This window comes from Ornithodoros turicata, chromosome 5 (genome assembly GCF_037126465.1).
Source record: "Ornithodoros turicata isolate Travis chromosome 5, ASM3712646v1, whole genome shotgun sequence".
Lineage (NCBI taxonomy): Eukaryota > Metazoa > Arthropoda > Arachnida > Ixodida > Argasidae > Ornithodoros > Ornithodoros turicata.
The window spans coordinates 50,402,991-50,418,423 of NC_088205.1; the positions used below are offsets into that span (position 1 = coordinate 50,402,991).

General features: G+C 43.6%; 1 protein-coding gene across 4 annotated transcripts in view; it reads right to left on the minus strand.

Annotated features, from left to right (window-relative positions):
• Positions 1–15,433, minus strand: part of LOC135394457 (uncharacterized) — a 112,487-nt gene that overhangs the window by 19,304 nt on the left and 77,750 nt on the right. For all 4 annotated transcript variants that reach the window (XM_064625191.1, XM_064625194.1, XM_064625193.1 and 1 more), the window contains 4 exons: positions 7,984–8,137; positions 4,100–4,259; positions 3,828–3,944; positions 2,133–2,207 (listed from right to left, as the gene is read on the minus strand). In XM_064625191.1, the coding sequence (XP_064481261.1) occupies positions 2,133–2,207; positions 3,828–3,944; positions 4,100–4,259; positions 7,984–8,137 (506 nt within the window). The remainder of the gene's footprint in view (positions 1–2,132; positions 2,208–3,827; positions 3,945–4,099; positions 4,260–7,983; positions 8,138–15,433) is intronic.

The window sequence follows — 15,433 nt, forward strand, 5'->3', positions numbered from 1 at the left end:
CAAAGTGAAGTGTTGTCGTGAATTCTGGCTCGATGAACATGTTCGAGCGCCGTCAGATCTGCATAGCGGTGACAAGAAAATAGGATTCATGAAGCAGCAGCATTTCATGTTTGACATGTAGCAGGCAAGGACATGATGATCAAGAGACTGTGCACAAGTATGTGACAGTTGTTCGTTGCTGGGAATAAGCTGTGTCGGTATGCGTGTTTTGCAAGTTTGAACTTTGTTCCAGTGTGCTAGGAAGTGCTATGCAATGAATTCTACGCTCAGTGCATGCAAATGCGTCAACCTGCTGACTGTGTCAGTATAATGACTTAAATAAATTTCTGTTCATTACGACACTTTTCACAGTTGTTTGGGGATCACGGAATTACTTTACGGCGTGTATGAAAGCTAGTAGACTTAGAGGTCAGGGGTAGCCGGTACAGGCCAGTATGGAAAACAGAAGTCAGCAACAGCCAGAACTGGTCGGGCTGCGAGCCGGACGGAAAGACTTCTGATTGGAGGATTGAGGGAGCAATCGCTGCATTCTCATTGGTCATGTGCCCAGTGTTGTGTGAATTTACCTGTACTATGGGCTCTATGGGGAGTTGGTGAGAGCCGGTGGCGGCTTTTGAACCACGCGTATCTGTATTACTGGTTGAGTGCCTCGACCTTCTTCGCGCCTTCTCGCTGTTCATGTTCCCAGGCAAGTTTAGGCTTGTGTTGTGTTTGTCTGTTTATATGTTCCAGCCTCAGAAAAAATACTTTCCATCTGGTAGTTGACGAATCACTAGATGTTACAGGTCAACCAATAGTGAATACGTTGGCATGTTACTAGTACAGCCCCACAAAATAACTAAAGCAGATTGCCCGTAGTACTTTCGTTTCGCACGGGCAGCCCATGCACCTTGTTCCGCATGTGCCCAACACAAGCTGCTTCTTGCAGCTTTTTGCACTGGGCCTCCCACACTGTACTCTGTTAAAACGTGAAATAACGACAGTGATTTTGATAACGACAGTAACACGACGGCTGACATCAAGGTGAAGGACAATCAGCGCTTCATGAAAATTTATGAGCATACTGTCTATGGCGCGAGCCAACTACGTTGCACGTGCTAGGACTGACACCCAAACCTAGACGATGCGTGCGGTCTCTTCTCGACTATTCTCTAACGGGCAGGGGCGGATCCACACACTCGGTTCGTCGGGTATACTTACAATGACTGTAAGCACCAAGCCAGGGCATTCAGAGAGTCAAGTGTGCTCATCTCAGCAAGAGCTCAAGTATTCTACCCATTTCATAGCGGTATTCGGCAAAAAGGTTGCCAGTCTGCTGAGGGCTACTGAGGGCAGCTGAGGGTCAGCAAGTTGCTTCCGACAAGGTGTTCAATGCCATGTTTGCATATGGGGCTATCTGAAAGCTGCATCGCTGGAGAATTATGTTGCCCTAATGGGGCACTAGAAGAGGAAGAAGCTGGGAGAAAAGCTGAAGAGAGGCACAGCAGGCAGCTCAGAAAGCACAAGAGATCCTTGAAAACAGTGAGAGCTGGCAGTATTTCGAAAGCATGAGCGCCTTTGACCCACTACAGGTCAAGTCTCTGTAACATGAACTCACCAAATTCAAGAACATTCCGGCCATAGAAAGAGAGGGTTCAAACCTCCTTGTCGGAATGGCTAGTTTATCTGCAGACAGCCCAGGACCTGAAGTCTGCAGACTGTGACTTGGCTCCATCAGTGTCTAAGCAGATCAGCTCATCTGCTCAAGCCTTTGACATAACTGGGTTTTGGAATGGAATGAGGGTGCTTGCTCCGAATTTAGCGTCTATTGCGATCAAGTGTTTGTCAATTCCTGTAAACTCTGTAGATGCTGAAAGATCTTTCAGCAGGTATAAAAAGACTGTAGGCGACAGACGGCATTCTCTGTCAGAGGAGAACACAAAATATCGTGTAACGCTGAGCCACAACAGTGCTTTGAATCTGTAATTTGATAAAACATTTTTTTGCCACATTATCCAAGAAAATAAAGTGTTTCCTGTTTCAAGCAGTCATTGACTCTTTGCCTCGGAAAATCACGGAATTTACAAGTCAGTTACGTGGAACTTCGAATTTGTTGCAGCAGAAAACCCGGGGCCGTGGTCATGCCTACTAACCTCATCATTTTCAGAGCTGAACATGCTGGATAAGCTGCCTGCACTGCAAGTGCTGTGAGGTTTCGATGACTTGGCCTAAACAGAGAAGGGAAACACCAATTATTATCAATTTGGGGATGAAGTGATGTGTACGACATAAACAGATGTTTCCAGTTCCACGATTCCACTTCTTTGTTTCCAAACAAGTAATAAATGTGCAAAAAGCAAAAAAATGTTGTTCACTGCAGCACGAGTAAGCAAGAAACCTCATGTAAGATAAATAATGTCAAAAAGGGGAAGATCCAGCGATGGTAAACTGAAGCAAAAACCATATCTGGAACAGTAGATGGTGTGGCTAATCTATTCAAATTACCTAGATAACGAAAATATGGACTGTCCTAAAAGATTGTGCATAGGAAATTAGCATTGAAAAGCATTTATCGTGTCCCGCGTTGTGTGCGTTCCTGCTTTTCCTTAGGACAACGGAGGACAAAAAGGAAATCAAGAATAGAGAGAGGGGGAGGTGCAAATTATGCATATTTCTTACTTGTCCCTGCTGAGGCGAATAGAAGACGCCGGGGTTCATACCCAAGGCATTCACATCCGGGGCACATCAAAATCTCATCCGGGGCAAGGCGATCTCGATTGAATTACCAGTTCATTTACGATATGCTACCAACTTGACACCATTTAAGATCGCATCATAATAACATTAACTATTTTTACCTTTGCCGTGTTTTATCCTCCGCCATATGTTTGAGGTGTGCTTGTCATGTGTACTATGAGTGCATCAGCATGTCCTCGTCTGTATAGTGCTTGCCCATACAGTCCCATTTTCAAAGTAACACTGAGAAGTTGTATATAATAAAACATCTTGAATGAAAATCTTGAAAAAAAAAAACAGCTGTTCTTCCACTTTCAACAAATGACATCATTCCTTAACAATCCTCTAATCAACCAATATAAAATGCGGTAGACAATATGGGGAAGGGTCAGACAAAAAATTTTGCAGCCGCATACCACAACTTTCAATATATTTCGTGACAGCAATATGGCTACTCAGATTTGCCTTTTACCCAGCATGCATCTGCATCAGTTAGTTGGTGCAATGTTGATGAGGTACAGGTTGTGTACAGAAAAACGTAAGTGATATTTGCACGTGTATGCCGAACAACTTCCGGTGGCGCACAATGTGTTTATGTGAGTTAAACCTGGAGAAAAATATCGGCAACTAACCGCAGCATAACAAAACTTGGGCTCCCTTACAGTAGAATAAGTACAGAGGCCAGCATTGCAGTTCCTGCACAGTTGTGTGCAGGTACTGCCAGATGTGCTTGTTGTGCATAACAGAAATGAGCATCCACACGGGACCTCATTTCAGTTTCTGCTCCAATAGCGCCCCTAGCAGTACCTCCATACAACTTTCCTGGGACCGTCATGCTGTCAGGGGTGCTGAGTGGTGCTGATATCAGTATAGCCTATTCCAATACACAATGTCCATGTTTTACATTGCTATAATTATTTTCTTATGCCGAACAAGTTTGGCTCACATAAATATGTCATTGTGCACCATCAGAAGTTCCTCCTGTAAGTAAGTAACCAGTTATGTGCACAAATGTCACTTAAGTTTCTCTGCACACATTCTGCAGAAAAAAAATTTGAACCAGTGGCAGAAATTGTCAGGATTCTGTGGGCAACAAGAAAAAACACACCAACCTGAAGCCCTCTACTGAGCACATCCGCTGTTGTAGGACTTGTGCAGGGACTGTGCGGAAGGCCAATGTCATCGTCATCAGAGTCTCGTCTCGCTTGCACACGAGTGAACAACTCATCCTGATAGAGAAAAGGAAAAGAATGTTGTGACTGAGGGAAGTATTACATGTAAGTTATCTCAATAACTGCACCGAGGAACTAGAAGAACTGCATTACATTCATGCATGCTTCACAAAACTTGATCTGAGCTGTTGAAGACTATGATGCACACTTACTCGGAACATGAGCTTATGTGAGTTGCGGTTCACTGAGAGGCTGGAGCCCTGGGAGAGCTCCTGGGTGTCCCCCAGAGCAGATGCCGTGTCGGAAGTAAAGACGCTGTCGTGTGAAACACTGAGACCAATTGAATATGGCGCCACTGCTGCCACTTTGAGCCTGGAAGAATTGTGGCACAGAAATGTCAAGCAGGTGAAAGCAACTATGGGAGTACTTTCAGACGAAAACAAGTTAAATGTCACATTCTTATGCATCCTGGAAGCAAGATTGACGAAGCTGTAGTCCTGAAACACATTTATTATCAGTCCTATACATAACCTCAGCACAGTTCTAAGGCATTACATAAGTTATGGTCGATATTTTCCTGATGCTTCTACAAAACTCAAAACTTTTCTGTGACTCACCAAGATTTTGTGATGTATAAGTTCACAAAAATTGATATGTACATGTGAACTCATGTACACGTGAGCTCCCTCACCTAATGATTGATTGATTGATTGATTGATTATGTGTTTAATGGCACAAAGGCAACAACCTAATGATGTGAGAGTACTTGAGTGTTGAGAAACAAATGTTGCACAGTACCTAACCAGACAATATACCGGTGCAAATACATCACACAGATGAGACAGATACTATGACACCGAAGTTACAACTTGTTCAGTGAAATATCACACACATTATCAGCTCACACACCCTGCCGTCACACGCGACCACCCGTCTGTCTTGTCTGTGTGCTGTTTTAGTGCCGGTATATTCTCTAGTAATGTACCAACTACCTCAGGTATCCACGTTAGCACAGTACCTACTCATACATAGTACTGTCTACTGCCCATCAGTTACATCTGGAGGTCAGAAAAGGCAAACACGGATCGTAGTGTGCACCCATTCTACAGCTCCCACTTTGCACAGTACACTCCCATCTCATGTCAATCACTTTTTAAATAGAATAAATACTACACTCTAATGCTGTCATCCCTCGATTTATTAATGGTTACTGTTTCCCCCAAAAATCGTGGGATTCATAAATCGAGGTTTTGAATGAGCAGAAGAGAGTGATGCGGCTTGAACAATACGAAATACATTGTGATGTGGGATTAAGTTTATTTTTGAAAACACCTTGTAATAGGGAGTTTCATAATTGTTTCTTGTGTGGTAATCCTGCTCTGGAGCAATGTTAGTGATCTAGCGCTTGGCTTGTTCTTCCAATCCACAAAGTACTGTATTGCATCTTCAATGTGTGTCCATTCGAAGTTCCACTCTTAAATGGCAGATACTTGCCAGTAAGAGCCCCGTCAGGACTGGTCATACTTTTATTGGTAAAGAGGTGAGTCACCTTTTCTTGTTTTGCGCTTTGACAGTGGGACAAGGGATGTTCTACATTCATGCTTTCTTGGCCTCTTTTTACCTGGACGACCATACACACCCCATTCACAAATCGTTCCAGGAGGCACCGTTGATAAAGCGAGAGAAATGTGTAAATCAACAGTTCACGTACCGAAGGTTCACTGTAATACTTATTCAATACTTTGAAGGTCAGGTAAATAATCCAGCTGTGTAAAGAGTAAGAACTATACCTCTTGTCAAAAACATAACTTCCAATAGAGCAAATCACGTAAGCATAAGACAAAAAGTTACGTCAGAAGCACTGCCTGTGTTATGGCACTTCTGCCGTGTACTGTCCTTCAAAGTAAAAGAGATAGGTACACCCATGATGCCTTTCTTTCTATTTTATTTTGCACACACTCAGGCCTGAACATGGCTAATAAGTTATGTACGTACGAGGGTTGTTCTGAAAGTAATGGCTGTCAGCCATTTTCTCAGGCACTGCTCACTGAAATGTGATTTTCCTTACAGCAACTCTTTCTGAGCAATTGACATCACCACTGTCATTCTAAATCAGTCGGGACCATGGACGCAAAGGAGAAACAAAGGGCTATCAGTTAGTTTTTCACAAAAGAAGGGTGCACTGCTGCAGACATCCACCAAAGACTCAAACATGTGCATGGTACTGAGACAATTGATGTGAGCAATGTGCAAAGATGGGTGACAAAATTGGAATAAGGTAAAACAAGCGTTAAAGACAAACCACATAGTGGGAGGCCATCAACAGCAGCCACCGCCACAAATCAGATCAGGGTGGACAAAGGGGTGGATTCGCAAAGACCGTCGGATCTGCGTCAGAGAAATCGCTCAAGAACTTGATTATGGTCACAATGCTGTCGACACGATGATTGACAACCTGGGATGCCGGAAAGTTTGTGCCAAGCGGGTTCCTCATCAATTAACAGCTGATTTGAAAGCGACGAGACTGGAGGTGTCTTCAGCCCTCCCGGCAGCATTTGAAGCCCACGAGGACACCTTTTATAAGAATGTCTGCATTGGTGATGAGACCTGGGTATACCTATATGACCCTGAGACGAAGAATCAGTCAATGGAGTGGCAACATCCCACCCCCCCCCTAGACAAAAAAAAAAGCAAAAGCCAACGTTCCGTACACAAGGTCATGCTGAATGGCTGCTGGGATGACAAGGGTGTGGTTTTGCTTGATTTCCTCGACCGTGGGACAACAATCAAAAGTGACCTCTACGTCAAATCCCTTAGAACTTTGTTCAGCTATCCGTAAGAAAAGACCCAAGAAACAGGTGAATGAAATCTAGTTGCACCACGACAATGCACGCCCACACACTTCTTTTGCAACATCGCAGGCCCTTGCGCAACAGGAATGGTCAGTAATGCCACATCCTCCATACAGTCCCGATTTGGCACGCTCGGACTTCCACCTATTCATGAGGATGAATAATAGTCTACGAGGACGACGGTTCTCGGATACAGAGGGGGTGAAAGTGGCAATCCGAACCTGGGTGAAGGAGTGTCCCAAAGACATTTTTTTCCAAAGCGACTTTCAACAGTGGTTTGAGAGGTGGTGCAAATGTTTTGTAACAAGTGTCTGGACAGAGCTCTGTCCAGATTATACAACTACACCTTGGTAAACTGTCTGGACAGCTCGTGGGACATGGTCTTCAGCAAAATACCTTATAATATTGTATCGTGCAAATGTCATGTTTACTAGAAGGAATGCAATTGCAAGTATGTATATCTAATATGAGTCTTCTCAGTGTGATCCCACAATTTGTTACAGGCCGAAGCTTAAAAAATGTGCAGGGTGCAACTTCTAATCAGAATAGGGCACCTGTGCACGATATTTTTGTTTTATGAAATATAAGCGTATACGAAGAGGGGAGTCAAGTCCTGTAGATCACATAAACAAAATACAGAAACCGACACTGAAGATTTTAGTTTAAGTTTAATTTGTACAAGCTTTCGCGTGGAGGTCCACGCTTCCTCAGGTACCAAATGAAATATGTAAAATTTGAGGAACACTGCACAATTTTGAATGGTGTGTCAAAGATACAATGCTTGTCTGGCATTTCACAAACTTTGGTCACAGGAAGCTCTGTGGCAGCTGAGAACGAGCAAGTGAACTTTACCGTGACAGTCAAACGAAACTGTGATGCGTAGTGCACCTTCACAAATACTAAATTTCGTTAGCCACAGTTCATTCTCAAGAAAAATAGTTTAATACATCAGCAAGATAAGTCTCAATGTATGTCTTGTGGATCTGTCAGCTGTTTGGATTTTGTCGACAAATTAACACCTCCAAGTTTTTGGGTTAAAACAGAAAACCACTAAATCAGACTGGTAACATACTATGGAATATGGGTGTCTGTATTGAAGGAGAATAATACATAGGCTTTGTACAGTGGCTACTAAGTCAGAAAATAAGAAGGGTTCCAGGATGTACATCATAAGACCCTTACAAAAAAGGAAGAGAGAGACTGGATTGCTTGTGCCAAATTGTGAATGCTGAATGTGGTGTTACCTTTGCTCGTCGTCAGGAACAGATTGAAGCTCGCCCGTGGAACGGCTCTTTTTCGAGGGCCCCACAACTTCTTGAGGAGTTGCCTGTCGCTTCACCTTCCAGCGAAAAATCTTTCGCACTGCACGGAACGGATGGAACTTCTTCCGCTTGTTCTCTGCAACAAAGCCATGAACACCTTCAGGACCTATTGCTGATGCAAACATGTTGTCAAGAGATATATACTTAAACTACGTCGTAATAAACTATACAAGTTACAAGCATGGCATGATCACGTCAACTGTAACGTTTTGCAGCAACATGTTTTTGTTATTAGTACCATAACATTCATTACAGGGTTCAACGAGATCAATGTTGGCCAAAGACTATTCATGCTGGCCTTACTTATGGTTCATGTAGTATGTCACTACGAGACTAACATGAGAACTTGGTATGTGCTACCGATTCCTTCCACTGAATTTTGTTTTGTGTACACCGCACTGTGGAAAAAACGCCTCTGATTACATTTCCAATGTTTGCAATAATCCTAATGTGAATCAGTCTCAACGAAGCCACTACACTTTCTCCTGTCATATTCTACAGAGTTGTTTGGCAAGTTCATAACCTGCGGCAACTTTTTCTGCCGAACGTGGTGACTATGCACTTCACGTGGTACGTTGGTTGCGGTGTCTTTCGTTGCATCATTTTACTACAACCAAGGCAAGGCCAACTCTCAATCGTTTTATAATGGCTGTGTAAAATGTTGAAGCGCATAAAGGACCAGTGAAATGGGACTGGATAGGTCACTGACAAGAGATTATGGCTGCTCCCGACGCTTGCCTAATAACAGCAGGGTCTGCTGACGTCACTAGGGGAGATTGAACAGGATTGCTACTTTCAATGATTCATCTATGTCCCCCTACACACCCCAAATATTTGGCAACACCCACCCTAACTTTTTTACCTGTGCACTTCCTACAAGGGGGGGACCTTGCTGTTTCCCCCAAAATTTTTTGTAACTGACCCCCATGCTTGGGATTCTGGATAAGCCACTGGCTGCTTCCCCCTGGTATCTTTGTAAAACGTAGAAGATTGGGCTCATTGCTATGACATATTGTATACAAAATCGCTTTGATTGAACACTGACACAGTAGACTGAGAACCAGAGCCAAAGTGCTTGCGTGTATGTCTGGTCCTTCGTCTCTTGTGCCAGTGTTAAGTGAGTGCACTTTAGGATACAACATTTTTGTGAATCTGATTGCAGATTGATAATACACCGCACAAAAAAATATTGTGTAGACTGCTTGATGAATGAAACAGGGTTTCGAGTCATGTTAGGAGTAAGGATGATATTTAGCATGTACCGAGAGAAGTGCCTAGAAGATAAAGGACCATGGGCTGATTGCCTGTCGTACTTTGGAAATTTCATACAATTAAAATATTCTTCTGATGCGGCAGTATTTTCACAATAACGTGCCTTTTTGACATTTGGTTATGGTACTGATTATTTGCGCAACGCCGTGTAAAGCACTGCACATTTGTTCCCATCAATCGTCTCGAACCATGGATGGGCAGTATTTAAATACATTGTAATTAAAATACTATTTAAAATATAAATACATGTATTTATATTTTGTATTTAAATACAGACTTGAAAAATGTATTTATACTTATATTTAAATACGAATTTTCGGGTATTTATTCTTGTAAATACTTTATAAATACTCTTAAATACAGAATATACTGACTCATATCTTAAAGTTGCCCTGCATTTGATCTTTCGGGAAGAAGGGCAAGTCGCCATGATAGTCTAACAAATAAATGTTATTCTTTCTCGCTGATTTGTCCTTATGATCATAATTATTTCTATGATTCCAGATGACATCTTCCTCACAGTATTTATGGTAGTAGTTACGGTATTTAAATACAGTATTTATATTTTATATTTAAATACTCATGTTGAAAACTATTTATGAAGAGTATTTAAATACCCCTGTCAACAAAGTATTTTGTATTTATATTTAAATACTCAAAAAATGTATTTATGCCCATCCCTGTCTCGAACGAACTATATATACGAGACCCTAAATTTAGTGATGGACCGAGAGTGAATGATTCGTTCTTGGCGAACGAATCAGTAGCTTCAACTGGGTGAATCTATTCATGTCCCCTAAAACGATTCGTTCATTGATGCACCTTCAATGCGGGTCCTCAAAAACCACATAAAAAATGGAAACTTTGATTTCAAAACGTTTGACAGCGGTCGGCGTGGCGTCATCTCTGAATGCATACTGTAATCACAGCACGCATCCGCACTGACGTGCGCTGTGCGTACATGGAGGTAGGCTGTGCCACTGTGCTATGGGTGGAGAGTATGGTGTGGGCAACACACTAGCGAGAATGAGCCAGTCACTGAATCACATGAATCGGTCTGAACCATTCAACTTAGTTTGAGTCGTATGAAACAGTTGGCCGACGGCCAAATTGACGAACGGTTGGCTGCTGCACCGCTGCTCCCCTAGAGTCGAAGTGACTCGTTTACTCTGCATTTTAATTCACTGATTCATGTAGCAGTTCACTCGTGTAACAGTCCATTGCAGAACCACAGGTCGGTTCGGTTGTGCACTGTGCTCGGGTGGCTCACTGACTCGTTATCTGATCCATTCACTTTGCGCTGTTGGCGGGGGAATAATTCTGTGTCTGTTCTCTAATTCATGTGTGTGTTCTAGTGTGATTCGTTCTCTTTGGAACTGTTCGTGTGCTCTTCGTGGCGTGATCCAAGCAGGGGCGGATCCAACATATCGGGGGGGGGGGGGGGCGGTTCCTTTGTCGGAGCGCGTGGTGGGGGAGGGAGAGAGGGAAATCCAATGTATAATCTGATGTTTGGGGGAGGGCAACCGCCCCCCCCCTCCCGCCTGGATCCGCCAGTGGATCCAAGGAATGGTCTGACCGCTCCTGATCGTGTGTGTGGGAACAGGGCTTGACTTGGTTTGTTCATGTATGGTGTTCCTCAGCTCATCCATCACGGGGGATGGATTCATTCGGCAGCTAACTTTAAGTCAAGTAGCTCATTGAGCAGTCTTAATTACGGCAGCAGCCCTGTCGCGTCCGTTCTAAAGGGGGTGATAATAAGCAGAGATAATCACAGCAACGTGCGGCTGCCGGAAGCGCGGCGCCTTTCTCTGTAATAAATAAAAAAAACAAGTTTAATATTAAGAATACATTGCAGGTCACGTGACCTGATGACGTCATCGCGTTACGTCGTGTCGTGACGTCATGTATCACTGAACGAATGAATCTATTCACTAAAACGAGTCACTCTGCCCATCACTAGACCCCATGCCATGCCAGCGAAACAGTTTTATCACGCGGTTTCACCATCTCGACTACGACCCATGAAACTGACATTGTCAACGTTATAGAGCAAAAATACTTATGGTGCGAGAGCAGTTGAGAGGTATTTACACTACATCGTACCTTGCCAGCGTTTCCCACGTATTGTCGAAGGAACAAGCAGAAGGGACGACGATTAAAATGCACGCCCTGCTGATAGCGCGCTGTAAGCACAGCTGTGTGCGCATTCTTCTTCGAACATGCTCTCCAACAAAATCCGAGCCAGAAGCAGACAACGCAGGTGCAGGAAAAGCGAAAAAGGTTTGCGTCGAACTCTGGATCTTTCTCCTCTCACGACGTACATATGCGCGTGCCGCTACTTCCGCCGACTGCAAGCGACGTCGCGTCGGGCGTCGTCAAGCATGGTAGCATAGCTGACAGGAGGTTCGAGACCACCACTTGCACTCTCTGACTTTTCAACTACCGTCTTTCAGGTCATCAAACATCTTGACATTACACTTGATGCTGCTGAGAGACACTCAGGCGCTACGGAGCGCCATACATTTAACATTTATTCGTCTTACCACGGTCCCTTGGTCTTACTATTGTAGTGTTCCGCGGGACGCAATGAAGAAGAAGCAAGGGGGCACAGGCGTCATCCTGTTCCTAAGAAGGCAACGGTGCTGTTCTGGATTCTCGCATTGTATTGGGTTCTTACGTAACACCTTACAATATACAGGGTGTTCAGAAAACGTGTCATTGAATATTATTAAAAAAAACAACGCCACCTAGAATAATGCGGTCAACGGCATTTGTGATTACTAGGTTTTTGCCACCTCCTCATGTGCACGTGATGTAATCCAAGTTTAATTATGTAAATTTTTGCGAAGTGAACTCTGAAATTTGCCAAGTAAAGGTCACTTTTTTACCCCACCAACACGAAGAGCGTGCCGAATTTACTCAAATTCACGACAACTGACAGTGATATTCACGATCTATCCTATCGGGAAAAAATAGTCGAAGATCATGCTTTTCGGGGCACTTGAGCAAAACGCGCGAGGCAATCGCTGTCGGTCCGACGAAAGGAGGTTGGAAGCCCAGCCCACAGAGTGATAGTAGAAAAAGTGGCAGTTCCTGAAATTGAGAGCGGCTCAGTAGAGCATGGTTTTCGGCTATGTTTTCCGACATGATAGCTCCTCAATATTCCTGTCAATTATCATTAATTTGAGTAAACTCGGCACGCTCTTCACCTTGGTGGGGTAAAAAAATAGCCTTTACTTGGCAAATTTCCCAGTTCAGTTTGCAAAAATTTACGTAATTAAACTTCGCTTACATGACATGCACGTCAGCAGGTGGCAAAAACCTAGTACGAACAAATGCCGTTGACCGCATGATTCTATGTGGCGTAGTTTTTTTTATATTAAAATTCAATTACACGTTTTCTGGGACACCCTGTATGTACATTGTGTCGAGGGCGAGTCTAAAGGATGTCCGGATGCCCTGAAACACCCTTCCCTCCATTTATGTCATCACCATGTGCTTGACCTTGAGCATCTTAACCTTGGCATTGTATGTGATAGATTTTTAAAAGAGAATCGGTCAAAATTTGGTTGCAGCATTTGTCCAATTGTCAACTGGTAATTTTCTGCTTGTCCGTCAAGGACAGCAGGATTCTTTATAATGGATAAAAACCCCAGTGTTGGGAACAGGGACACAGAAACGACACACCACTTGCCCTGAACTTCAACCAAGACGTTTTCCACTCCGTTCTTCTGTACTAGTCTTTTACACCACCTTTTGTGTACTACGTCTTGGTTGAAATTCAGTGCATGTATTAATTGTGTCGTTTCTTTGTCTCTGTTTACAGCACTGGGTCATGTTTCACAAATCTGCCCACATTTTAACTGATTCAAAGAACAGCATACCACGTTATAGTATGCTGTGCTTCACAGAAACCCTCTCCCTCCGAAAGGTCCTGCATCTGCCCCTGGTGGGATCGCAAGCTGAAAGTCATCAGGTGGCAATTGGACAAAGACTGCCGCCAAACATTGACCAACGTTTATCTTTTCCAAGTCTATATTGAACAAAGTAAGTTCACCACAGAAAAATAAGCAGGTGTATATGCCATCTGCTTGCGCACGAGAACGCTGTCTGAGTTGATGCTTTTAGGATTAGCATTTCCAAGAGACATTTACACCAAGTTGTTCTTGTCCGGTACACTTAATACGCACCTATCGATGGACGTTAGCCTGAGATGAGACTGTCATTACTCTCTGTCAGGGCATAGTTTAACAGCAAATATTACCGACAGCTACGGGTTCTCAATGTTATTACCATTATAGCTGAAAGTCACGGAACACTTCAGGCAACGTGTCACAGATACAAGGCGAAACAGGTAAAGGTTGATTGATCGACATCATTATTTCAAAAAATACTAAAAGGTTCCTTCTCATGCCCCAGCTGCTACTCATGCCAAGGAAATTTGTTAATGTCCTACATTCCTTCCCATTTATGGATATGGATTCATATGACAGTGTGCTGGCGTGGTACTGATTGGCCAAGATGCACAGAACGTAATAGAAACACACGAAAAAGGACGATAGCAAAGTTTCCCCTTCCCTCTCCTTTTCCTGTTCGCACCCGACTACACGTTTCAAGAAGTTATGAGATTATACCACCGCATCTCAAACACACCCTCACACTTTGTCTTTGTCATTCACGATTTCTTTCTCGCCAGCTCTCCTGCGCAGCAGTCCTTGACTCTGACTTTCGTGGATTTCACTTTCATTTTCTAGCACCTTCTAGCTTTCTTTCTCGTTTCTAGCAAACTAGCACCTTCATGTCCTTGTGAAACTGTGAAAAATCGAGGCTTTCATTCCTTTACTTTTGTCTTTCAGAACAGAACTGCAGCACTGACAGTGGGCTCCCACTGATGCTCTGTTCCTATTTGCGAACACCCTTCCGTCGCACACGAGAGAGTAAACAGTAATGTATATAACGTTGAAAGCAGCTCAGCTCAAACTCTCTCGCGATCACAACATGCGTACTCCTCAGTATAGGTCCCACAGCCCTGTCTATTAGCAACTGCTTTATTTACGTGTTTTATCGCGATGTGCTTTTCGGTTTCAACACCCAAATCCGTACGTCTTCCGTAAGCAAACTTCCATTTATAATGAGCCATCCCGAATATTTTCCGTTTCTGATACATTATGAAAGGATGGACTTGACTTGACAACCAACACGAGACAATTCCCGGTATGCAATATTTTCCTTACAAAAAAAAAAAGGAGAGAGAGAGAGAAACATTCCTGAACATCGACGCGCGCGTTGGCGCTCAACTCGCTGTGCGGGGCGAAACGAGGAGGAGGAAAAACGTTACCGGTGATGTCACTACGGTTACAAGAGAGCCCGCGCTCCAATCGGGGCCGGTGTTTTCCGCACTTTCATTTTTTTTTTCCTTTTTTACTCGTTTCTTTCCGAGTTCTCTCCCTCTGTAGCGGGCGACGTTCCTGTACCGTAATGACGTTAAAGCGACTCGTGCGGCTCGCTGCGGCCATTGCCACCGTTGCGCACGGTAGCGATTTTTAAAATAGGATCCTGCGAACTTTATGCATCTGACGATGGAATCACTTCGCATAGTGCATCTTAACAGGCAGATTAACGGCTTGGTTTTTAAAAATAGGCAGTGACTGAAGCGCTTTCTGTGCATGGCGATATTGTGTGTATTGTAAATGGACGCTGCGCGGTTTGGAAACATAAATCAACCACAAAATAACCTCATTACAATGATGAGTACCTTGTCAGTTGGTACCTCGCGGTCTTATAGAGAATGTATATGTACTATTCTGCAAGGTTCGAGTGTTATGGTGCAAAAATAATCCTCAGCCAATGCCTCGGAAGACAAAGAAGCAGTAAGGGCTGTAGCATGTACAGGAAACAACGCAATAAACCTTTCCATACCCATTACAACCGAAATTTTCTTTTGCCTTATCCTCCATAAAGATGGCGCACGTGATCAAGTTGCTAAGAAATTTTTTTTGTACTGCCTCCTTACCGTGAAAGGAGCTCTGCTCCCTCTTAGCTCTGACTCTCGCCTGTGCTTCGACGATTTCAGTCTTCACTGCATGAACAGCAACACTTG